At 51.5% G+C, this 26,512-nt stretch overlaps 1 protein-coding gene across 2 annotated transcripts; it reads right to left on the reverse strand.

Annotated features, from left to right (window-relative positions):
- Positions 1-1,052: 1,052 nt before the first annotated feature.
- On the reverse strand, positions 1,053-26,512 carry Rab15 (RAB15, member RAS oncogene family). 2 transcript variants are annotated; one of them, XM_060387699.1, is made up of 7 exons: positions 26,450-26,512; positions 8,101-8,161; positions 7,296-7,356; positions 6,769-6,846; positions 5,728-5,817; positions 4,053-4,118; positions 1,053-3,673 (listed from the first exon to the last, which is right to left on the reverse strand). In XM_060387699.1, the coding sequence occupies exons 2-7, from the start codon at positions 8,145-8,147 to the stop codon at positions 3,515-3,517; spliced, it is 501 nt and encodes a 166-aa protein (XP_060243682.1). In that variant the 5' UTR covers positions 8,148-8,161; positions 26,450-26,512; the 3' UTR covers positions 1,053-3,514. The 2 variants fall into 2 exon arrangements, with proteins under 2 accessions (XP_060243682.1, XP_021491206.1); XM_021635531.2 differs by lacking the exon at positions 26,450-26,512 and adding an exon at positions 25,750-26,117.

Genomic DNA, 26,512 nt, shown 5'->3' on the forward strand with positions numbered 1-26,512 from the left:
TATTAAGTATCCTGGTACTGGACAGAATTCTTGGTTACAGCCAGTAAATGTCCCTACCAAGCTATGGAGTCAGAAGGATGTGACAGGAATGGAAATAAGAACTTGATAGTAATCTGCCAGGTTTCTCTGCAACCTAGAGCTTCCTCCAGCACCCCAGGATTCCAGAGAGAAAGAGAAAGACGCCTTTTGTTTGATGCTCCTTTGCAAGCCCTCTTCAGTCAAGCCATGAGTCTTGAGTGCGGAATGAATAGCTTTGTACTTCCTCTTCTCCAAGAAAACATGGGGGCCTCATGGGTGCAGTAAAACTGTTGAGGTATGCCTAAGATTATCTGTCTCCATGTGTACACAGAAAAACCTACGTGGGCGGTTCTCTGCAAATGAGAATGGCTTGTAGAGATTTTTCTAGATAGGTATCTAGAATCCAGATTCTAGAGAGGCCAAGGCACTGGTCTTCAGGCACAACTCTGCTATTTGCTTGGGGCCCTTGGTCAAGTCTTTAAAGCTCTCTGAGAACCTGTTTTAACCGCTCCCTCCCAAAGAGGAAGTGTTCAGAATTACGGCAAGGGCTCTTTAGAGTACAGAGATTGGGACCACGATTGCCCTGATGTTTCATTCCTTCCTTCTTCCTTCTACGCTTACTCCCATGACTGTCTCCAATATCCGTACCTCATCTTCCCAGGTTCCAGTCTGCTTCTGCTCCCGTGAGGTATTCGATGGCATAAATCTGAAACATTAGCCAAACCTTCCTAATGCCTTCAGGAAGGACTTTCCTGATCCACCCCCAGCAGATGGCCACCATCTTGCCTTTAAAGATTCCCCACTCCCCGTCATAAGCCTCCTCCTGTGAGTTCACAGAAGGGCAGTGGGGGTTTTGCTTTGGACTCTTCTGCAGGTGTCACTAGGGAAGACAGACAAAGCTCACCACTTCCATTGTCATCTTGTTGTGGCTTTAGGCTCCCGGGGCCTCTTCTATCAGTTTTCTCTCTGCCTCCCGTGTCATCACCAGGGTCCCATAACACCTTCTCCAAGAGATTCATACAGGCATGCACACCTATGGTTTGAAATATCCTTTATTTTGTAAACATCTGTGTTTAAAATAGATGAACCCTGCTCACGATTCATATAATGGACCCAAGACACAGTACACGAAGTTCACCCATCACAGGGAGATAGGGGGACTCAGGTGGTGTACCAGGGCGAATTGATCTCAGGCCAGAAAAGCCTGCTGGACAGTTGAGGCCAATGACACAGCCCAAGCCACCCCCGCCCCCAGACTGGCAGTTAGGGCGAGGCAACCTCTGGAATAGAGCAAGCACAGGTCTACTCCACCTCCCGGTTCTTCTGCCATACTTCAGAGCTCTGACGAGATGCAGAGTCCACAGAATCCCAGCCCTGTGTTTTCCTTCCCAGATGCCTTAGGACATCAAAAACCAAGTCCTTTCTCAAAGGGCTGGGACAGCAAGACAGTGACACTCGCCACAGGTTTGGGCCATTGTCCTGTATAAATCCTCCTTGGGTCCCTGGCTGAAGGCAGGTCTGTTCACCTGCTGGATGACTCAGTCAGTCATGGTCCAATCTCAGACCTGGCTCTCTGCCTTCCTCATTAGTCAACAATGGACTACTGTTCCCACTCCTTTTCCCTCCACCAGAAATCCCGAGCTGCTTTCTCCTGCCGCCTGTTTCCTGGTTGGCTAAGTCAGGAAGTAATTTCCTTGATTGCATTTACAACCCTGTTTTGGGGAGACTTAAAGGGCGTGAGGCTCTTTATCTTCCCATCTGAGCCCTGGATTTGAAAGGTCCCTGGTCAGTGAATGCTCAATCAATGCCCAGTTCTTCCTTTGCTCTGGCTCCTGCCCTAGCCACACAGTGCATCTTGGGACTAATTTCTTACCTGAGCTCCTCCCACCTTGGGAATGTAAGGACAAACCCTTGCAGGGTTTTTGTGTTTTGTTTTTCCATTCTTTCAGGGGCTTCCTTCAAGGTACTCCTGGACCACAGGTTTAAAGAAACTTCCTGAGCATAGAACTCTGGAGGAGGGTGTCCCTTTCCCTCCCTTGGTAGCTACACAGCAGTTGGCAAAGCTATAAACCTACTTAGGAGTAAAGGGGCGAGAGGAGGAAGTGTTGGAAGGCAGGGTACCAAGAACCTCTACCCATACCTGCTCTTCTCTTCCTGTGTTTTACGATCTGCTGCCCACACACTCAGGGACCTAGGCAAACCTTAACTTCCGAAGGCTGGGTTCAGTGAAAGAAGAGTGACGTGGTTCTGTCACCTCCCACCTCTGCCAAGGAGTCTGGGTAAATGTTCTTACACAGGATGCCCTGCTGCCCCCACAACACTCACTGGTTTTTGTTTTTTTTTTTTTTTTTTTTGAGACAGGGTTTCTCTGTGTAGCCTTGGCTGTCCTGAACTCCCTTTGTAGACCAGGCTGGCTTTGAACTTACGGTGACCCCCTTGCCTCTGCCTCCCAGAGTGCTGGGACTCAGGCCTGCGCCACTGCACCCGGGCTAATGCTCACTGTTTCGGGAAGTGCCCTCTGCCCCAGTTCTTACCCTGCCATTCAGGAGCTGTCCCTTCACACCAGCTTTTGCCTCTTTCTAGAGTTCAGAGTTGACTCTACAGTGTCTTACCCTCGGGCTCCCCTTCCCTTTGGTGTCCTCAGGCCTTGATCCCCATCTTTAAATTCAGGAATCCAGGGACGAGGCGATGTACTCACCGCGTGGGAGGTAGAGACTAGAGGTGATTTATCCCCGCCACCCCTCATCCTCCGGACTCAGTTCCCCACAGAGGCAGCCAATCAAGGCCAAAACACCAGCAGAAGGCAAAGGCAGAGTAGGCCAGGCCAGGCTTGAGGACCACCTAGTCGTGTGGTCCTGCCACCTCAGTGTTCTACTTTCTCAGGTCACTGGGGAGGCAGCCCACGGCACAAGGACGAGCAGTGGGGAGGAAGAAGCACCCTTAGCCTTTGGCCCCCCCCCCCCCCAGAGCAGGGTGAGGCATCCTCCCAGGGGCAGGGCCTGGGTCCGTTCCCTTAGGCAGAGTCAGGAAGGTAGGAAGGAGGGAAGGAACTGCAACAGCAGCAGCTCAGCAGGACACACGGGCAAAGGAGGAAGGGAGGCATGGATGCAAAATACATGGGAGGGAGGGGAGCGGAGAAAGAAGAGAAAAAGCAGAGAGAGTACACGAGATGCGCTAAGAACAGAGTCCTCGAGTGGCCTTGACCATTGTCCCAGGAGCTTGGCGAGATGGCTGCGGCACATTCTTGGGTGTCACAGCAGGCCTGTGGCTGGGAAACAGGCCGGAAGGTTGCCACTCTGGGATAGAGGGGCTGGGGGAGGAGGCTGCTCGGAGACCACAGCAGAGCTGCTCACGGGGCCAGGGCAGGGGAGTGGCAGCTACTGGTTTTCAACAGGGTTATCAAACGAAAGGACAGCGGTGAGCAAAGCCCAGGCTTCCCTGCTTCCGCGTGCCTCCTGGGGGAAGGGAGATGTGGGGGGAATTCCACACAGGACCCTCAGCACCAGCAGGTCTTTGAAGAGTTCGCTGGGCCCTCGGGTTTGCCTTCCTCTTCCTCCAGTTCTGCGAAGGCTAACTCATTGCTGGCTCGTGTTCGGAGACCGTCCAGCTCTTTCCTGTGGGCCTGCAGCACCAGCTCTGTCAGGCGAGTGAAGGACTGGGAAGCCAAGGAGCACAGGTTAGACCAGCATATCTGTCTCTGCGTCTGGTAAGCCTATAACTACCCGAGGGGTCTCCATCTTATCTTGGCTCCTACCTGCCGTCTCTCTCTCTCTCTCTTTTTTTTTTTTTTTTTAAAGAAAATGATCTTATGTGTATTGATGTGAGGGTATTAGATCCTCTGGAGTTGGAATTACAGACAGTTGTGAGCTGCGATGCGGGTCCCAGGAATCAAACCTGGGGCCTGCTGGAAGAGCAGCCAGTGCTCTTAACCACTGGGCCATCCTTCCAAGCCCATCTGCCATCTCTTCTCACTCTCCCACCCTTCCAGGCTCCGGCTCAGCTAGAGACAGGAGAGCAGCCCCCAGTATTCTCACCTCTTTAATGTTGAGGTTGGTGCAGGCACTTGTTTCGTAGAAGTCCATGCCATACTCCTTAGCCAGCTGCAAGACAAGGGTATTTCTGAAAGAGAGTCAGTGAGGGAAGGGAGGCCCATAACACCCGGTGTGAGCTCCTGCCGCCGCGTGCCTCACCGCGCAGCCCTGAGATGGTGACTCAATGCCTCACGTCCTGGGAAACGGGGGTGGGGAAGCTTTTTAAGGCACAGGCTGGCAAAAGAATGGGACAAGATGTTCTACCAACACAGCCATTTCGTCCAAATCTCCACACACACACAATTACACACACACCTGTGAACATGGTACTTTCTTTCACTCTCTCTCTCTCTCTCTCTCTCACACACACATACACACACACACACACACACACACACACACACGCACGCACACCAGTACATCATGACACAAAAACAACATGTGCCATATGGATGAGAAACATGGGCTCTGAGTACAACAGACCAGTCTAGGTGCCGCACTGCTACTCAAGAGCTGTAAAACTGGTCACTATCAATATTCTCTCTAAGCCCCCACTTCATCCTCTGTTAAAGGGCAGTCATGGTGTCTGTATCCACAGTTGTAGAATGACTAAATGTGGTCACACAGCTAAGAGCACTTACCCCAAGGCTACACGCTCAATAAACAAAGTTACTCTTGTAGGGTTTTCCTCTACTTTCTTTTCTTTTTCTAAGGGTTTATTTAGTTTATTACGTATACAATGTTCTGCCTGCATGTACACCTGAACGCCAGAAGAGGGCACCAGATCTCACTATAGATGGTTGTGAGCCACCATGTGATTGCTGGGAATTGACCTCAGGACCTCTGGAAGAGCAAGCAGTGCTCTTAATCTCTGAACCATCTCTCCAGCCCCTACTTTCACATTTTAATGACCATTTTTGTTTGTTTGTTTGTTTGTTTGTTTGTTTTCTGTTTTTTGAGACAGGGTTTCTCTGTGTAGCCCTGGCTGTCCAGAGCTCGCTTTATAGATCAGGCTGGCCTCAAACTCACAGAGATCCTCCTGCCTCCGCCTCTCAAGTGCTGGGATTAAAGGTATGTGCTACCATACCTGGCTTCTATTCGTTTTTATTCCCTCCCCCAAAATCAACTTTCTTTTAAGGACTGCTACTGACTAGAGAGGGAGGGAAGAACTCATGAGGAGCTCAGGGTGCGGGGTTGACTCTGGTCATCGGCCTTTCTGTGGTGTGGGAGAATGGTCTCTCTCCATGAGTGGCCACATCTCTGCCCTGTGGCTTGTTTATCTGGGGACCCTCATCCCCACGCTTTCCAGGCATGTGGAGTCAGGAGGTCAGTGTGTGGAGGGGGGGACCCCCACCTCACTGCAAAAGGTCAGTTGTGCACAGATGCTGTTAAAGGTGCCAGTAATTCCCTTTCTCATCCCTTTCACAGAGGTGACCCTGAGCACAGTATCATCCTGCTTAGGGGGGGTTTTGGCCCTGCTAGTGTTGGACCTGCTGCTGTTGGTCTTACTCCCCCCGCCCACCCCGTGTGCACCTTGGTCATCATCCTAAGGACCAGAAAGCAAACTCTCGAGAATGTCAGGTCCCCAGTGCTGGGTTGTGGGTGCACTCTGGGGTCCCTGCTCTCAGGACAGACCCTGAAAATACCACAGAAGCTGTGAAGGGTGGGCGTCACGTACCTGCTGGCCTTGCTCTCTGCCCACCTGCCGTTTCTGCTCCTCATCAGCCTTATTCCCTATGAGGATCTTCTGGACCCCTTCTGGTGCGTACTAGGGAGAAAACGGGGTGGACCTACGTGAGCGCTCCTCTTCATTCCCAGCTCCCCCACACAGTCTCCACTGTCCTCCAAACCACCTCGGTCAAGAACCCTAGAGACAGAGTAGGCTCCAAGAACAGTGGAGCTCCTATCCCCCTTATCCATGGTTTTGTTTTCCACAATTTCAACTACCATCACTCAGCCTTGATCTAAAAATATTAAATGCAAAATTCCAGAAATAAGCAATTCAGAAGTAACTCTTTTTACGGCACATTGCAATCTTGCGATTATTGTTGTTGATTTTTTTTTCTTTTTTTTTTTTAACCGTGTCTGACTTATATGTTTTTGTCACAGGTATTCAAGATTAGGGAAACCCAGCACATAAAGGGTTTGGTACTGTCTGCAGTTCTCGGCTTCTGCTGAGTGTCTGGGATGGAGTGTCATGGTGACTGTAATACCACGGCTGACCCCAAGAGTGTCACAGGGACATCTTAGGGTAGAGGGAGGACACTAATACAGATGCCTTATTGGGTTGAACAAATGGTGTCTGGCAGCAAAGGACAGGGGACTTCACGAAGCCTTTACTTGACAGATGAGGGATTGGGGACTCAGGGAGCTGACGTGGCTTGCCAAGGCTCCCCCCATGTGCAGAAGCAGGTCTAGAAGCCCACACGTGCAATTCTGCCTGGTCCAGAGGTTTGGGGAAGGAAGCTGCCCATGAGGCAGTCTTGGGACTAATGCATCTCTCCAGGAAAGACAGGGCTCTAGGGGCACTGGAGGACATAGTGCGTAAGGGTATGGGAATGTCAGCTTTTTCCACCCGGCTTACTCAAAAGTCTCTATCCAAAGTTGTAAAAGGCAAGGTTGTTTGACCAACCTTACAGCTTGCTTTTGTCCTGTGGCCTTGTTTTGCTTTTCCCTAAGCACCTTCCCCCGACCCCATCAGTGGGGCAGTGTCTCCTACCTCATCCACGTCACTGACCCACTTCATGATGTGTTGGTAAGAGCGCTCGCTGCTAATGTCGTAGACTAAAAATATTCCCTGGGAGAGAAAGACAAAGAGGGAGACAGATGTACACAGAAGAACGTGCAGTCATGTAGGCGGGTGGGCCTTCTGTGTCCAGCCCACTCTCCCTTCTCCCTGCCTACAGTGAGAACCCCTCAGCATCCACACCAGATCCCCTTTCCCTTGGCTGCTCACAGCCGCCGCCCTGTAGGCCCCTCGTGGAATTCGTAGATAGGAGGCCACCGAATGATTTAACCTGGCCCTTTGGCTTGGGGTAGAGGCTGGAGAGCAGGGGTTGTGAGCGTGAAGAACCCAGCTACACTAGGCGGTTTGTGAATAGTTGGAGAACGGTTAGTGAAAAGCTGAGGTTCCCCAGCAGGCAGCTTGAAGGCCCCTCAGGATTCAGTGATGCAGGCATCCCGAACACCCAGTGCTGGAAGGGTGGGTGGCAGCTTCCCAGCTCTAACCCTGAAATGGTGGCTCACCTGGGCCCGCCGATAGTACTGCTTTGTGATGGTCTGGTACCTCTCCTGCCCTGCTGTGTCCCTGTAAGAAAAAGCCAGTCCCTCAGAGAAGGGACGGTGGGGACAAAAGATGAGGGAGGAGAAAAAGCTGGGAGCCCCCCCCCTCACCGTACTCTAGGAGAAGATGCTGTGGAATTTCAGGGTGAAAACTTAGCAGTGCTCTAATCCCCAGGAGTATCCAAACACATCTGCAGTGAGTCTGCAGTGAGGGCCTTGGTCCTTGTTACCAGCATGGGCAAAGCCCCAAGGCCTGGACCACTTCAGGACCCACACTCTCACTGAGCCGTAGATGGCTCTGCGGAACTCAGCCACTGTGGCCATGATTGGCCAGATGGGAGGATCTGTCACACACCCAATGCCTAGGGCATCTCTAAAGGCAATTATCATGGCATTCTAGGATCTCAGGGTAGCGCCATGAACTGTTAAGGGCTTCCGAGACCTTTAGGCCAGAAAGCCACAGCAGCCGCTAGTGGCCAGCAGTGGGAACTACACTGAGGCGCTCTCAAAAAGCAGTCCCAACCTAAGTAAGCCTTCAGGTAGCACAGCTCGAGTTGAGCCTGATTCTGAAATAAACCCACAACGACTTCACTAAATTTTCATAGTCCCATCGTTTTTGAGATTAAGGTCCACAGAACAAGGGATAGGGGTTTCTGATCTCACTCTTCATAGACATCGCCCCATTAGCTTGGATGAAGCTTAGAGATTTTACCAATGACAGACACACTCTGGGGCAGCTTTACCTGCCTCCTCCTACTGCCCAACTCACCAAATCTGTATCCGCACTTTGATGCCATCTACTTCAATGGTCTTCATCTTAAAGTCGACACCTGGAAAAAGCAAACAAGTTAGGAAGGGCTCCCAGGAAGAAGGCCGAGATGCTCTGGTTAATGTAACAAAGAGGCAACCTGGAGAAAGCGCCTTCTCTTAACATTTTACCTCTAAACTGACCCTAAAAGGCACCTAGAGCCTTGGACGGGGTGTCCACTTAACCAAGCGGCTACCTTACTTCCTAGGCTTCCATTTCCTCGACAGTAAAAGTGGGAACATCCTGGTGGTAGTGGCGACAGTGGTTTGCGCCTATAATCCCAGCACTGGGGAGGCAGAGGCAGATGGATCTCTGAGTTCGAGGCCAGCCTGAACTACAGGATGTCTACAGGACATCCAGGGCTACAGAGTCGGGGGAAAGAAACAAATTATCTTCGGGTTGCTGAGAAGACCCTGAGAGTCGCAGCGCTGGCCCGCACACGCCACTACAGCTGTCATTGACCTGGTGCAGTGCCTGGCATGTGGCAGGTGCCCGGGGCCTGTGAGGTGGTGAGGAAGAAGCAGGAAGGCACAGAAAACCCAGAATCCTCAGGTTCCTTCCCCCAAGGCCCTGAAGACAAGCTCAAAGGAAACATCTGAGGAAATCTACAGTAAGAGCAGGAGCACCGTCCGCGGCATCGGGTTTAGCTGTGCGTGCTGGCAGGACGAGGAGAGATGCTTAGCTCACTGTGCCTTTCCCAGCCCCAGCTGCACCCAGGCACTGTGCCCAGTGATTCAAGAGCTAGGTCTAACGGGGTAAGTGGAAAGGTTCATGCATTTTCTGCAAGCACTGTCACGGAGCATCGTATTCCACAGTCTTCAGCTGGGGGACACGGGAAAGGTACTACTGTGGACTGTCACCAGAAGGTCCCAAGGGTGCTAGCACGCCCCACACTGCCACCATTCTACTCCCACATCTGGGCTTTGCCGAGCAGGAAAGGATGTTCTCTTATCTCCCCCGACCCCGGCCTTTCACAAACACAGACATTAAAGTCAGCCTCTTCCCTCCCACCCACCAAGAGCAATCGTTGTTTAATTAGAAGGGAGAAAAAGCTTCAGAATGGAAGCCCTGAACTAAATCAAGTTGGTCAGACGTGAATCATTTGTTGCCTGCCCGAGCTGATTCATATCTCTTCAGCTGTACTTTTCCAAATGGCACTCTTCCCTGCGTAAAGAGAAAGGGTGACGAAGAGGAAGAGGATAAAAGGAGAGGGACACCTGCCCCTGGTGGGAGGCAGCAGCCTGCTTCCTCCCTCCTTGGACAAACAGTTAAAAGGGATTGGCACCCCCTTCCCCCCCAGAACTTGACATGAGAGGGAATGAAGAATGGAGAAGTTCTAGTTGTTTCAAAGTATGGTACCTTCTTCCAAGAAGATGCAGGGAATTTCCTATATAATAAACCTAGCTCACACTCACAGCCTCCTCAGGAGCATGCCTTGCTCAAAGCATTCGTAGGAGAGAAGGAACAGGCAGTTTTATCGCCTCTGCTGAACATCCGTGAAAAGTTCCATTGTGCTCTGCACAGGTCTCCATCTCAGTGTGGGCACAGCAACGATGACATGCTGTCCCCTCCCTCACAGAGGGGAATAGGAAGGAAACAAAGGCCTAGATGCAAACAACCTGCCTGAGGTTTCACAGCCCGTATCAGTTTCAGAAACAGACTTGGCTGATGCTGGAATGCATGCTACCTCCTGTACGGCATCTTGGAGTGAGGGGGAAGTTACAAGCTAGCATGTTAACCCTACATGGAAGGGGTGCTGGTTAACACTGTCAGCTTGACAGGATCTGGAGACCGCAGCCTCTTGGACCATCTATGTGGGAGTCTCTAGATGGAATCAACTGAGCTGGGAAGACTCAGCCTAAACGTGGGTGATGCCATTTCAGCGGTTGGAGTCTTAGGCTGAATAAAACAGGAAGGCCGCCAAGCGCCATGGTGCACGCCTGTAATCCCAGCACCCTGGGAGGCAGAGGCAGGTGGATCTCTGTGAGTTCTCGGCCAGCCTGATCTACAAAGCGAGTCCGGGACAGCCAAGGCTACACAGAGAAATCCTATCTCGAAAACAAATAAACAAAAAACTCAACCAGTCGACCAAATAAACAAACAAATCAAAACAGGAAGGCAAGCAGAGCAAGAGTGTTCATCTCCTCCTGCTTCTAGACTGCAGATGCGATGTGGCAGCCCCTCAAGTTTCCGCCACCGTGGCCCTCGAACCGTGAGCCAAAATAATTATTCTTCCTCCCGAGAGTCGTTTTTGCCTGGTGTTTTGTCACAGGGATACAAACCCGTCAACTAAAAGAGAAGTAAGCCTCTATACTGTGTTTCACTTCCTGGTTTCCCGTGGGTCCTTGAGAAGGAAGGGCTGGGCTGAGAGGGGAGCCTCCCACACTACTTCCTTGTGAGAGAAGGAGGGAGGGGGAGACGCTATCAGAGCTGTTAGAGGCACAGAAAGGGCAAGCGGATGTGGAATTCACAGGAGCGAGTGCTGGGCCTGGCTCCTGTTCAGTCCTCATCCCTTACTTCGGAGGTACATAGGAAGGAAGTCCTGGGATCTTCTGGGATCCCAGCAACCTCCACTCTTCCAGGCTGGACTGCAACCTACCCACGCCTAAATCTGCTTTAATATGACTGAGACTTGAAGGGCTTCCTCTTGGCCAACTCATAGGTATTAATCTGAAGGATTTCCCCCGTGTTTTCCTTTAAATAAAAAGACAGAATAGCCTGGGGCTCTCCATTACTACTGCTACTTTATGTTTCTCTACATCTTGAACTTTCCATTGTATCCATCCTACCCATTGAACCCTGGTTCACAGTACCGTGTGCTAACCCAGGCAGCGTAGCTAACCTACGCTGACCCCAGACCTTCCTCTAGTCTGCATGGCTGTTGGTTTTTGTTTGTTTGTTTGTTTTGTTTGTTTTTCCATTACAAGACAGAATCAAAACACTAGACTGACTGTAGTGAGAATTTGGGAATTTTAACTTTTTTTAAAAAAAACAACTTTTTATTATAAGAACGTTTTTGTTTTAGTCCCAGGTGTTGGGGATGTGGGCCTGCTTCACAGCAGCTGGCTATGATTCACCTCCCGCTCTAACAGAGGCATGATTTACCAGCTGCAGGTAGTTTCTGCAGTTCTGTGACTTTGGAAGTCTGGGGGCTTCTCAGCGGGTATGTAAATGCCAGGGCCCTGACGGGTGGGGTGGGTTGTTGGTGGCGGTTTGTTAAGCAGGCACCCACAAAGAAGGAAGAAGAAGAGATTAGCCTGACTGTGAAGATCCAAATTGCCCCAAGGAGCTCGATATCCTAATCAGCAGGAAGTAGTCTAAGGGTGACATTGCTCCCTTTCTCCTCTGTATGCTTTTTTTCTCTCATAACCTAGAGTTAGGAGGTTAAAAAGTAAGAAGAAAAAGGGGGAAGGGTGGAGATGAACCTATAAAGTAGACAAACGCAGGCTACACCTGACAGAGTCCCCTGGAGGCTCGAGCTTTCCCACCTCAGCCTATTGGCCGCTCAGCGAACTATTTATTCAGATGGGTTCACCTGTCACATCCTCATGACTGTCCTCCCTACCAAAGGCTTCAGCCCCCTTGCGCCTTCTCCTCACGTTGACGGTCGGCAGAGTACCTTTCCACAGCATTTCCTCTCAGGCCTACCATCTCTCTCTCTTTCTCACAGAAGAGTCCCCTATCCAGTCCTCCCCGCTGCTCATCCTAACACAAAGCTCCTCCTTCTTGCTGCTTTTTTATCTTAGGAAAGAGGGCTATTCTCCATCTACTTCAGCCCCAGGGTTTGCTCACGTTTGGCCTCACTAAGGCAGAGTTACGATTCACACAGGTTTGAATTCAGGAGGTGTGAGATGAAGCCCAAGGAACTGTATCAAGCTTCAGGGTCCGAACATCAGACCTCAACCAGTGAGCTCTCTGGACAGTAATTTTCAAAGTGTATTCTTGTTTGTTTGTTTGTTTGTGTAGCCTTGGCTGCCCTGGACTCACTTTGTAGACCAGGCTGGCCTCGAACTCACAGCGATCTGCCTGCCTCTGCCTCCTCGAGTGCTGGGATTACAGGCATGCACCACCGAGCCCGGCATTCAAAGTGTATTCTCGGATTTTCAGCTTGACAGCATCATCTTGGACTTAGAAAGGCAAGTGCCTGGATCCTCCTTCAGCCTTGGAGAATCAGAACCCCGGAGATGTGAGGCCAAGGAGTCGGTTTCAACGAGCTCCCAGGAGAGTCCCACACATCTTAAGCTTGCCAGCCACGTGGTTCAAAAGCTTTGCACCTGAACCGTCAAGAAAGGCAGCATAGGCAGTTTCTTTCATTGTGTACTCTGCAGAACCTCCGCTAAATTTAGAATTACCCAGGAGATTTTTTTTCTTTTTTTTTTCAATTTAATGCAGTTACCTTAAAACATAAGAAATAAAATTAAGGAAAAGAAAGAAAAAAATAATTACCTTGATTTGCCTAAATCTACTAAGTCATATTTATTTTATTGGATTTTTTTTTTTTTGAGACAGGGTTTCTCTGTGTAAACTTTGGCTGTCGTGGACTTGCTTTGTAGACTTGGCTGGCCTCGAACTCACAGCAATCCGACTGCCTCTGCCTCCCCGAGTGCTGGGATCAAAGGCATGCACCACCACGCTTGGCTACTAAGTAATAATTTGAGTAAGACCCAGAAACTATATTTTATCAGCACTGTGTAGAGCAGCGGCTCCCAACCTTCCTAGTGTTCTGACCCTTTAATACCGTTCCTCATGCTATAGTGACCCCCACCCATAAAATTATTTTCATCGTTACTTCATATCTGTAATTGTGCTACTGTTACGAATCACAATGTAGACAGCTGTTTTCCAGTGGTCTTAGGTGACCTCTTTTGAAAGGATCATTTGATCCCCCAAAGAGCTCAGACCCACGGGTTGAGAACATGATGTAGGGGGAGAGACCGTGGTTAGCCCTGGAGTCAGAAAGACCGGGTGTGAATCCTGAGTCGGGCACTTGACGTACGACTCTGGGCAAGTCCTAATTCTCCCAGTTTCCATCTGCTTACCTGTGGAAGGAGACCATCACTTGCTTCCTAAGGTTTGTATAATTTAACAATGCGTGGGCAACATCTGACTCACCAGAGTTCCTACCCCTACCCCGGTGGTTTGGGTAGCCTTGGGAGGCGTGAGGTTCGAGGCCCGGTGCCATTACTAGTGAGCTCTCTCTCTCTCTCTCTCTGCTTCCTGCTTCAAGCTGTGAGCCCCAGCTTCTGCTCCAGCCACTGTTTGTCTGCTAGTGCTATGACGAACTCTTATCCCTCCGAAACCGTAAGCTAAATAAACTCTTCCTTCTGTAAGTTGCATTGGTCCTGGAGGCTTTTTGTCACAGCGACGGGAAAGTTCCTGATACATCTCCCTTCCTGCCAGTGAGCGAGGCTTCTAAAAGCCCTGGGACTGGAATCCTGAGAGCCCAACCCACAGAGGATTTCACCATCACGGTCCTCACAACTCTGCTGCTCTTGGGAGGCGAGGACCAGCGTGAACCGCACAAGGAAGTTTTAAGAGGTGCACTCTCAGGGCTCAGCCAGTTCCGGGGAGAACCACACCCAATGCTCATAACAATAACACTTTATTTAAAAACGCCTCTTAGCTACAGAATCCCGGGGAAGCTCGTGGGTGTGGATATTGCTATTGTAAGGCATGTGCTGACCAACTTATTCACGCGCCGGTATCCTATAACTGAGTCAGAACTGGAAGAACCTGTCTCTACCCCGGGTGCTCCAGACACAGCAGACCACCTCTGCATAGATGTAGCCCAAGTTTTGGGAACTCTGGAGGGAGGGTCAGGCAGATGGGGCCTCTCCCAACCCAGTGCCAGAAGCCCAACCAGCTGCTGTCACACCACCTTTCTGGCTAAAGCTGCAGAACCAAATCCTCTGCTTAAGGAATTAGGTTTGGGTGCAGTGTACTCTTAGTGTATGGGTAGCTCCTGACCACCCCCTTGGTGGGTTTGCTGGTGATTCCAGAGGTAGCCTGGCCAACAAGGGCGAGGAGGGTTAGCTAACTAACTTCAGCCCATCTCCCTACAAACCAGCATAGGGGCACAAGCTTGTAGTCCCAGCTACTTGGGAAGCCGAGGCCAGAGAACTGCTTGCGCCCAGGAGGTCAAGGGCCATGGAGACAACACAGCCCTTGAGAAAGCTCTCTGAATGAAAGAAGCCAGTCAGCTTCCTCCAGATGAAGCAGAAGGCTTGTCCAGGTCATATGAGGAGGAACATGAGCAAAAGGATGCTAGAGAGGAGCACGGTGCATAGTGAATAGGCTGTCTGGAGCCGGGGTTGGTGATGCTCCACCGTACAGGTACTCGGAGTCAGTTTGGACCAGCCTTCAAGTCCAGCCCCTGAGTGTCTGCATAGCCACGCCTCTTTGCTCAGGGATACCTGAGTGTCTCAGGACTTCAAAGGAGCCACAGCCTCCGACTGTCCACCGCTGCCTCACGGCTTCTCACAGTGGCGGGCAACTTTTCAACCATGGGAGTTGGGAAGAAGAGCTGGAAACAATGTTCCCTATCTTCACTGCCTCCTACTGTTGTCTTCCAGCCCTGTCTACTAGACATAAAGCTCCGAAGGGCCAGAGGACATATTTTGTGTTTAAGGCTTTTTGTTGTTATTGTTGACTGTTTTGTTTCTTTAAGTCATTGCCTCTGTGTAAACACGGTACTAGCCTCCACCCCAGACAGCATAAGGAAGGGCATGAATGCGTGTGTGCCTCAAGACCAGAGTCCTGCTTCCTGCCATCTGAACACCTCACAGACACTGATGCTTTAGTTAAGCACCAGAGCCGGGCACTGGGTGTAAGACACGCCGCCCTCACCATGTGGCTGTGGCCTGAGGAACCTCAGGCTTCTTTTCTTCCTGTTGGGTCCTGGCTAAACAGTCTCTACCCCCGGTGCCTCAGTTTCCTGCAGCACCTTCCAGAGACTGCAGGGCTGGCGTGCAGTGCTGGTACAGCCACCAGTGACTGAAAAGACAGTCAAGGCTCTTCGCTGGCCAATGGCATCTGGGGTGACACAAGGACAGGGGCAAGAGACAAGACCTGGTGTTGACTTGGTTCCAAAAATATCCTAAGGGCTTGCCAGCTCTCTTGTCTAGAGGTGACGATGGAGGCTGTGAAAAGAAAGCAACAGGACCTATCTGGGACTCTTCCTGTCCACTGCTGAGTGTGACGAGGGCACACTCAGAAACGTGCAGGGACTACGTTAAGAACACAATGGGAGCCCATCGTTGGTGGCGCACGCCACTAATCCCAGGCAGGCAGAGGCAGGTGCATCTCTGTGAGTTCAAGGCCAGCCTGATCTATAGAACAAGCTCCAGGACAGCCAGAGCTACACAAAGAAGCCCTGCCTCGGGGACTGAATGGGATGGGACGGTACGATGACACAGGACCACAATGGGTGGTCAGAGTTCGCTTTCTAATTCTGCCTCTGTGGTCATGGGAGTGGGGTTAGTCTCTCCAGGCCTCCATTTCCTCGCCTGTTGGGTGGAGGAGGGCAATCCCAGCGTCAGAAGATTCCTGTGAAGACCAGGAGATAATGTATAAAACCCCTAACAGGAGCCAGCACAGGGCTTTATGAAAGGCTAGCTGAAGGCCTTATCCATCTTCCCTAGAGAAGAAAAATGGGGACTGTCCTGGTTAGTCTGTTTTGTTTGTTTGTTTTTCAACACGACTCAGAGTCACCTGGGCAGAGGAAACTTCAATTGAAGGTTTGCCTTGTTCAGCTTGAGACCACATCTGTAAAATGTGACTAGTCTCTTGACTAGTCATAGATATGGAATGGCCAGGTCCACTGTGGGCGACACAGTCCCTAAGCAAGTGGGCCTGGGCTGTACAAGAAGGCTTACTGGGCATGAGCCAGCGAGCCAGCCAGTAAGCGACATTCCTCCACAATTGCTGTTTTCGTTCCTGCTTAAGTTCTTGACCTGGGCTCCCTCATTGATCAGTTGTGACCAGGAAGTGTAAGTCAAACAAGTCCTCCCCCAAGTTGCTTTTGGTTCCTGTTTTATCGCAGCAAGAGAAAGCAAACCAGAACAGAAACCAAGAGAAGGAACCTGGGAGATGGAAAGAACTCTAGGAAGCAGAGAGTGTTTCCTGCTAGGGAGAAGAAGAGCAGAGTTCCAGACAAAGCAAAAGCAAAGACCACCAACTGTGGAACCCAGAGTCTGGCAAAGCCAAGCCGTGCCTGTGAGTATCAGCAGCTGCCTCCCTCCGGCCAGCACCTCATGGGTTAATACCAGGTGCCAGCTTGCCTGTCCACCAACTTGAGTGCCATATGCTTGAGTGGAAACAGGGCCGTCTCTGGATGCCAAATGCTATCACCGTGATCAACCGTTGCCCAAAGGGCCAGCAGCGTGACCTGAGCCTTTTTGTTAGCAATGAGATGCCACATAAGGAACAATCCAGTATGACTGAAACCCAAGGCAGACACCCAATCTCTGAGGCCATGCTGGCTCCAGTTACCAAGCACCTGTCCCGTGAATGCTCTCATTCTTTGGCCTGGCATGAAACTGGCATGAAACGGGCACGTGCAGTTCCCATGGGTTTCGGCTGTAACTTCAGAGCAGGTCACCCTGAGCAACACTGACACAAGCTTTAGGGAGAGGCGCCTCTGCGGGGAGGCGGCTGATTCCACACAGACCTCATAGTAATCTTCATTTCAAAACTCCCTCTCAGCTGGGCAGCGACGGCGCACGCCTTTAATCCCAGTGCTCAGGAGGCAGAGGCAAGCGGATCTCGGAGTTCGATGCCAGCCTGGTCTACAGAGGGAGTTCCAGGACACCCAAAGCTATGCATTGAAATTTTTTCTCAAAAGAAAACAAAAACCAAACCAAACCAAGACTCAAAACCTCCCACTCAGCAAAAACTCCTCAGGGGACTAATAATCCCATCCCCATAACTGGGGGGAATGTGAGAGCAAGAATAACATACAAGGAGAGTTCAGAGGCTGAGCAGAGAAAGGATTCAGGACAAAAGACCTGGGCACACAGTGGTTTCAGGGAAAGGATGAGAACACTGTGTCCCAACCTGTCACCCCTCTGCTGTCTGGCTGATTCCCACCTCACCCTTTCCCGGACCACATGCTGACTGACTCTCTCCTCTGTGGGAGGGCCGACTGACCCTCGCTCTGGCTTTGTTCTGAGGAAAAGGTGCACGCAGACCTCAAGGCAAATGTATTAGTCACCATCACATCATCTTGCTGTGGAAGTATCGGGAAGCAATAACACAAGAAGGTGCCTTGTTCTAGACAGAATCCTGATGCTCTAACTTACTCCAGGGCTGAGTTTTAACCTCCAGAGTACGGGACGCCAAGGCTCTCATTCTGATGTTTTCCCACTGGGAGCTGTGGAAATCTCACACCGATACTCTGGCTGTTCTTTTTCAAAGCTCAAACACATGCACACACTTGTGTGTCCTCTAAACACACACTAATAATAATTGATTATTTAAATTTTTTAATTACACATTCATTTTGTGGGTGTCTGTATATCCATGTGTGCTGTGGTACACAAACATGAGTTGTGTGTGTGAGAGAGAGACTGAGTTGGAGGATACTTCACAGAAGTCAGTTTTCTCCTTCTCCCATGTGTTCCCAGGGACTGAACTCAGATCAGCAGGCTTGGCCTCAGGCACCTTTACCTACTGAGCCATTTCACCCGCCATTTAAAAACAAAAAAAAAAAGTTTTTTAAGTAAAAAATTAGAAAGAGGTGGGCATCCATCGTTGGAGGCCTTTCCTTTTACTTGAAAGCTTACAGGCTCAGTCTTTGGAAACCTAGGCATCTGGGGCTATGGTCGGGTAGTGGGAGTCTCCCTGTCCAACACAGACCCCCCTGAGACTGCAAGGAATGTGTGGCCCCAAGGCTTGAGTCCAAGGGTTCCCTGGCTGTTGACATGAGCTAGCAAGGTCACGCGGCAGCCTGGTTCAGCTGATGAGCGCCATTTTACCCCTTCACTAACAAGCAACACTGATTCACCTAAAATACCAACCCCGAGCTGGAGAGATGGCTCAGAGGTTAAGAGCACCGGCTGTTCTTCCTAAACGTCCTGAGTTCAATTCCCGGCAGGCACGCCGTGACTTACAACCATCTGTCATGAGATCTGGTGCCCTCTTCTGGTGTGCCGGTGTTCACATTATTATGTACTGTGTATGTAATAATAAATCTTACAAAAAAAAAAAAATACCAACCTCTTATCCTTATATGTCCCAGAGAGATTCCCTCACATGGAGATCCTGGGAGCCACTGCCACCCTCCTTGCTATGTCTGTTTCTCCTATGGGATACATCTGAGCAAAAGAGCTAGAAGCTACCAGAAACGTTTCACCCTTGCAGAAGTCTCCCTCCTCTTCTCTCACAGCCCTCCGCAGGCCTGGCACACTGAGTTTCTCATTGTCTCATGAGTCCCCAGAACCCAATACTCTCTGACTGTCCTAGGGAAGAGTGAAAGCCCTCTAGGGGAATGCATTCATCCGTTTGTTCAAATAGTTCCTAAGTGCTTGCTGTGTGTCAGGAACTAGGTGAGGCACTCTGGAACAAGCCATGACTACAGCCTGTGCTCTGAGAGCAATCATTCTAGCAGTGTGGAGAGACACTGAGGAAATAAAGCGATGCATCATTTCAGGGAGGGTCAAGAAGCCAGAGCAGGACAGAGGGAGACGGGGATACAAGCAACAAGTAGGCCGCTGGGAGGAAATTTCTCAAGGCAGGTCACGTCTGGGCTGAGGTCTCAGCACCAAGGGCGCACAGTGGAGAGGGGAGAGTGCTGAAGCTGAAGGATCAGGGCCTCAGGCAGAGGAAGTGACGGGAACCTGCTGGCAGGAATACGTAGAGGCTAACATTACCTTACATATAATATTATTATTAACTCTTACAGAGTGAGAAATCATAAAGGCTCGTGTCTTGTTGAGATCCTCACACATATATGGACACATGTATACAACACACACACACAGAGAAAGACAGAAAGAGAGAGAGAGAAGAACATCAAATATCTTAGGCTCTGACCCTAACAAATCCAGACACACAGTAGAAAGGGCAGGGTTTCCAGACACAGCCAGGAAGGATTATGTGGTATCCCTGCTGGCCCCAGCAAGCTGAGAAATAGCCTCCACATTGCTTCATCTCCGGCACCTACCCTTGACCCCTGTTCTGTAAGGAACTGACTTAGCTTTCAAGATCCTACTCAAATGTCACAGCCTTATCAACCTGCCCAGGAGGGATCCCTCACCTAGTGAATTCAAAGTACTAGGGCAATGCCATTCCTGTTACATGGTAATATCCTGATTGTTTGGAAGCCTGGCTCTCAATGACCCTGTGAGCTCCTGGAAGGCAAAGCGACATCTTATTCATCTCGTCATCATCTGGCAGAAGGACAGATCACTAAATAATATTCAACGAAGTTGAACACATGCAAGAAAAATATGAATGAGGAAGTGAGTGAATGAATAAACGAATGGATGCAATATATGCCAAGAGAAAAGAGCAGCCAAGAGACAATTTTAATCAAGGAAGAGCAGTTAGGGAATAATCCACATTTCAAAACCAACTGCTGGCCCTCTCTCTAGATTATGGCGCCCCATGACAGAGTTCTCCGTAAATCTACAGCAAAATGGCAATAAAAGGATAGCATTCAGACCCCATCCTACGAGCCCTCATCTAGCGACCTCCGTCCTCTGTCCCAGACTTCCCCCAGGTGATAGGCAGAGGAAGCATAACTCCCTGTTGGGCAGGGCAGGTGTACATTCGCTGCCCTTTGGCTTGCAGGAGAGAGGCTCCTTTTGTCAGGCTTTGAAGGGATTTCTGGGATGAAGGGCCCTCCCAATGCCAGTTTGGAAGAAGTGAAAGGGGATGATGGTTTGAGCATGTGTCAAGATGGCAGTCACTTAGTTGTCCTAAATATTTATCTAAATTAGGGTGGATATACCCCAGCCCAAGGAATCGAAGGTGGAAGAAGCCCTGGAATTTTTTTTTTTTTTTGACTGAGTTCACTGGCTAAGCCAATGTGCCAAGGAGAAGCCTTTGGCCTGTTCAGAAAAGTAGCAGGGGAGGAGGGGTGTCCAAACATTAAATTACAAAAGTAGACACTCTGGGAAGAGCTGACAATCAGGACAAGAAGGGTAATGGCCAAATATCGACCTTCGTGTTATAAATTCATTGCCAAATTGTCTGTGCAGGGAGAGAGGAAAAAGGAAGGGGCAGGAGCAGGGGGTGCAGGGAATGCAGGAGAGGAGGGGGGGTGTTCAAAGCCGTGGTTGAGCCAGCAGATCTGAGTGTGGTGCAGACGCGCAGACCTTCTGCAGGTTTCAGCTGTGCTTCCGGGGAAGGCGGGAAGCTGTGTCTGTGCCTATGTTAAAAGGGGGAGGAACGGGATGGAGGAACAGGCAGCTGAGAGAGAATGACGTCTTGGTAATGGCCCCAGCCTGAGGCAGAGCCACCTTCTTCCTCCTGGGCTACCCAACTCTATTGTTCCTCCTTACTCTTCCTTCAAAGACGCAGCCAGCACTAGAGCTGGGAGTAGCGGAACAGAGGCAGGATCCTGCCTGCACTCCTGGCATGCCAGACAGCTTCCTGATTTCTTCCTGGTCATTTAGCCCTGTATCCCTAGCCCTAGCATAATGCCCGACACATAGTGTTTGGCTGTTCAATAAATAGTGCCCAGATGGGGCTGGGGAGGCAGCTCAGTCAGTAAAGCGCATGCCGCACACGCGTGCGGACCTGAGTTCAACCTCCAGCATGCAGGCCAAAGGCCAGGTGTGGCAGTGCACGCCTGTAATCCCTGTGTTCCCTGCCCAGCAAGCCCCAGAGTCCACCAAGGTGGACGGTTCTGAGGAATGACAGCTGAGGTTGACCTCTGGCCTGCATGGGCACCCGCATGTACATGTTTCGTGTACATGTACTGTACACGAAACAGTATCCAAACGACGAGTCTTCGAGTGATGAGCAGGGTGACATCACAGCACATTACTGACCATTTACTCACCTCTGTAACATTCTCACGAGCCAGGAATAAGAAGACAGACAAGCAGCTACGATTTTATGGAGGACTCTCCCAAGGGCATTGGATCTATTAACCTCTGTCATCTTCCTAGCAACCATTAAGAAAGGCTCTGGTGCTGTCTTTTATTTAGAACTGCAGAACTAAACACAGAGATCAAGCGAGTGTTTGAAGGATTCGGGCTGGTGAGGCAACTAAGAAAGTGCAGGTCACCGGCGGGCCCTTTCCATTCATTCTACCCGGGGCTTTCGAATCTCCCGTTCCTTTCTACAAGGCCTGGGGGAACAGAATAAGGGGAGATGGGTCCCCAGCTGCCCTAGATCTGGTAAGATCTAACGAAGACATGGATCGCAAAAACTGAGCCTTGATCCTCCCTGTGTATTTGTACCCATCGCTTCCGTCTTGAACCCTGCAGAGCCTGGGGTCACAGTATCGAAACATTTGCTTAGTCTGTCAGATCACTTGGGTCCGGGCTCAGACCTAGCTTTCTGGGTTCTTTCTCCCCACTATCCCCCCCCCAAGTCCCTACAGACATCTGCCTTAGGCAGTCAGATCCAGTTCTGGTTAGAGTAGCAAGAGAAAACAGCCTCAAGCCACAGTAGCCAGACCAGTCCAACCAGACAGAGGCCCCGGCCTCTCCTCACTCTGAAGGAGAGCAGCCAGAGGGTGGCTTTTCAAAAAGGCCCAGAGACCAGGTGAGTGTGCTCAGGGAGGACTAGGGCTGGGAGGGCTGAAACCAATCCCTGGAAAATCCCCTCCAGTTAGCATTATGTCCTAGTCCTGGCCACCAAACAATCCTAGCCTGTCTTCTTTATAGAAGACACCCGGACACAAATTTCCACAGACGATGTCTCCCTGCCTAATCGCAGAAGTGCCAGGCTGATGACGGTTTGAGGCACATCCCATTTCAAGAGAAGAAACCAAGTCACAAAGGGGACAGTACAGGCAGCTGTTTGGTCCCAGGGGAGTGGAAAATCTGGATGGGCCTTAAAAAACAAAACAAAACACCTTTCTCCTATTGCTTGGCTCAAGCCATAGCCAGGCCCATGACGGCCTCTGCTAATTATTTGGCCCTACACCCTACATTTACTATCTCACGGATGGCCTGGCCTTGCACTGCCACCCACAAAAACTAAGAGGCCTATGATTTGGCCTCACCCTCAAACTATAGTTTAGGAGACGGAGCCAAGCAGAGGAATGGTCTCTCCTAAAAACTTCCTTCTGCTGCAGCCAGACTGCCCAGAGGCCTGTGGACACCCACACACTTCGCACCTCTGTTATCTGTGATCACGCTGTTCCATCTGCTCCCCTCCTTCCACCGCGGGAACCCACCCGCTGCAACCCACACGGCAGCACCCAGCGTCAGCCTTCCCTGCCTGTTGGAATCCGTGGGGCCCTCGCTCCCTTTCTAAACTCCAGCAGCAGCAGCTCTCATTGAGTCCAGCACCCCTCATCGGCTGCCTCAGGCGCATCTTATGTGGTGAAGGGCCTTCACTGGCAGCAGTGGTCCAAATGGAGTCATTCCCTTCTGTCTGAAGAGTACTTTACCAAGTGCATTCTGATATGTTGTCTTGTTTTGGCAGTAGCTCTTTATTCCCCGGGCCTTGTTTCCCCAACTAGATCAGAGTCATCTGCAGGCAGAAAAGGGTTGACTATAATGTTCCCAGAATGCCTAGGATGGCCCTTCGTGGGAATCCTCCGTTACAGTAACCGATGCGGCAGTCTTATCTGCTGGAACATTAAGGCTCTGGCTGCTCTGCTCCCCACCAGCTCTCTCCTGGGAGCACAGCGGCATGCAAAAGGGAGTACGAGTACCAGTAGTACAGGGTTGAAAGATGGCGAGGACCTGGATGCCTCAGTCTCCCTGGCTGGCTCTTTCATGGAATGTCTGGGCTCTTACGCAGAATATACAGTAAATTATAGAAGAGCCAACCAAGGTGATATCAGTACGAGGCAAGAATCTGAACTCACTTTGGCGATAATTAGTGATTTGTCTTGTTTTCTCCATCCAAAAGTCAAACAAGACAAATAAGATGCCTAGATCAATGCCTGATATGGGCTCTCCAAGCACACATTTTTCTTAATGGATAAATTATGTATCTGACCTGGCAGCCCCCCGTTTCCCTGGCTCTTTGATTTGTCTCCTGGCTGCCCCTTCCTTGGGAAACTTTCCAAATCATCCAAGGAGAAAGCCTCTCTGGACCATCCAACTCTTTCCCTTCAATTGTAGTTAATGCTGGAAAAGGTGGCCAAGCTGGGGGTGGAGCACAGGGCCTCCCTGAGCTTTAAATAAGAAAGCACTTAAGAAACCCAGTGGGGCAGATTTGAAGGGCTGAAGGGAAGAATGACCGGTTTCTTCATCTTCCATGGACCCCAGGTTCCTGAAGCATGCCTGGCCGTCTTCTGGTGGCAGAGAATAAACTTCAGGAATAGGTTTTAAGCCAATAGCCAAAGGTTGTGATGGGGGTGTATAGAAGCCTACCGCACGACTCCCTGAGTCATCACTGCCCTGATGCATGAGCACCAGAGGGTTTCAGGGGAAATCCCTGTGCTCTGTCTAGCATTCCCCCAGCCAGAAGAAGATGGCCGAGGGAAGTTAAAGAGGCAGAAAGACAAGGGTTAGTGGTTGGAGGTGGGGGGTGAGGGATGGCTCTCTTTCAGAGAGAGCACAGCTTCTGCAGGCCATTTGGTATTTCCTTCCTTCCTCTGCTGAGGAGGGGTGGGAGAGTAAGTCTCCAGGGAGAGGCTAACTCCTCATGTACTATCCACAGATCCTGGGGTCCTCTGAAGGGATGGAAGCCAGTAAGGCCCTCAAAGGGAAGAAAGTCCAGGTCACTCCTAGCACTTGTAACCATGACTCCAGGGTGCAAATAACTGCTCTTCAGGCAAAATCCGGGCACATACCATCTCCCCCTCCCCCATCCCCATACCTCTTGGCTCATTGCAGATAGCTCAATAGCTCCTGGCCCCAGACCCCATACCTCTTGGCTCATTGCAGATAGCTCAGTAGCTCCTAGCCCCACAAGTTTCCATAGTAATAACCTGTTGCCCTTTGTCCCCAAGCCTGCAAGCTCTCTCATATCCCATCTGGCTCCTCAGCCACTCCCTGGATCACTCCCACGACTTCCCCCAGCACCTAAGGGCTCCAAGGAGGAAGGCAGCCCTCTCTCAGGCAAGGTCCAGTGTCTAGCCCCTTCCAATCTCTCCAAAATGGTTCTTATTCAAACAGTGGCCCAACCCAAGCTCCCGGCTGTCTTAGAAGACGGCCTTAGCGCCCCAGAAGAAATATAGGCAACTTTTGTTCTCTGGGTCTAAGTGACTTGATGAGAGCAAAGCACACAAGGAGACCTTAAGAGCTCAGTGAGAGAGACAACCAGCACTCAGCCAATGTCACACACACGCTAATGTTACAAACATTCATTCGTTTAATCTGTATAACACCTCGGGAAGGACTCATTATTAGATCCATTCAACAGACAGAGAGGCATTAAAGTTGAAGTCATAGTCAAGGCCACGCTGTCCCCAAAGGCAGGTTTCCCTGACAATGCCTACCTCAACTACAAGGCTCTGCTTCTGTGGACAACAACTACCCTCACCTTCTTTTCTCTTGGCAAGGAGTGTGTGTTGAGGGAGGAGTGTGAAGGGGGAAGAAGGAATCCTTAAGAGGACACTCTGAAGGAGGTCTGGCACCCTCCCTGAAGGGGCCTTCTAGGAGATGAGCCCTACTGGACGACCAGCAGCCAGCAGGTTGTTTCTGTGAGGAGTCATGAGAAGGCTACTCCAGAGCCGACCAAGTCTGGTAACCTGGAATCAGATATGGGTGGAATCCCCTCACGTCAGAGCTCCTGGAAGAGAGGACCTTCCCTTGCCCGTGAAGAAGAGACCACTGACTCACTCTCCAAACAGTGACCCTCATGGCCCACCAGGCCTTTGTCCCGGCCTAAGGTAGGTCCTGTCTACTTGCTGACTGAACATCTCCAATCTTCCTCCACCCTCTTTCCAATAGTCGCTGCCCCACCCCACCCCAAACCCAACCTTTCTGCACTACGGTTTCTCTGTCCTCCTCCAGGTGTCCCGCCTTGTGGCTTTCCCTTCACAACTGCCCTTAGACCACAAATGTCTCCCCTATGCCCGCTCCCATCCTGGCTCCTCATCGACTCACCCTCAAACTAAGGGTGCCTCAGTGACTTATTTGACTGGTCCCCACTCGATTCTGTTCTCCTCGCCTCCCATCCGGAGCCGCTGGTTGTATCACTTCGCTGGCTGTGGATCTTGCTGCCCCAGCTCAGGGTACTCTGGCCTACACCCGCCTTGGTTTTCTCATCTTGGATGGGAAGGCTCCCCAGCCAGAAGACAGAACTCCCACCCCTAGTCCCTGACTGCAGGCAGCACGTACCCATCACCTGCAGGAACCGGGGTTCAGGGACCCAAGTCGGGGCACCTCTAACACCTAGGTGTACTCCCTCTCCCTGGCCTCCCGCGCCACCGCCTCTACCTTGAGGGGCGCACAACCCCTCCTGGGCTGGGGCTGGAGAAGCAGCTAGCTACCGGGAGGGGAGGGAAGGGCGCCCCGGGACGCCGCCCCTTACCGATGGTGGAGATATGCGAGGAGTGAAACTCGTTGTCGGTGAAGCGGCACAGCAGGCAGGTCTTGCCCACCCCGGAGTCCCCGATCAGCAGCAGCCGGAACAGTACATCATACTGTTTCGCCATGGCAGGGACTCAAGGGGGCCCTGGGGGGTGGGGTGGGGGGCTGCGAGCGGCTGCGGGCTCAGCCCCGCTCAGCCTCTGCCATCGCGGCGGCGAGGAGGAAGCGGCCCGGGCCCCCGCCTGGCCTCGCCCGCCCGCCCGCTCGCTCGCTGGCGCGGGGAAGCGCGGCTGCGGCGGGAGCGCGGCGCCGGGAAGGCTGGCGCTGGCGAGAGGTGGGAGGGGACAGCCGCGGCTGCCGCCCCTGCCCGCCCCTCCGCCCGTCCCCTGCGCTGCCGCCGCAGCGGGGGAGGGGGAGGGAGGTGGCGGAGACCCGCGGCCGGCCGGGGCGGGGTCCAGCTCTGCTTCCCAGCCTTGGGGTACAGGGATCCTGACCCTAGGTTTGCGTCTTTCCGCCGAAGATCTCTGAGTGGCGGGGTTGGGGTGAGCTCCCACCCAGCCCACCTCGTCAATCCTGACTCCTTCGTCCCATCGCTTCTCTTCGAATCCTGTCCCAAGCCTGCATCCAACTCCGCACTACCTGGGGTGCCCTTGCAGCGGCCTGGCCCAGTTTCTCAGGGGCAGGTTTTCACCTGGACTCACCTCTGGTTGGAAGGCCTTCGTCAGGGTCTAGATCGGATCGCCCTTCCCTTCCCCAACAGAACT

This window comes from Meriones unguiculatus, chromosome 7, assembly GCF_030254825.1.
Source record: "Meriones unguiculatus strain TT.TT164.6M chromosome 7, Bangor_MerUng_6.1, whole genome shotgun sequence".
Lineage (NCBI taxonomy): Eukaryota > Metazoa > Chordata > Mammalia > Rodentia > Muridae > Meriones > Meriones unguiculatus.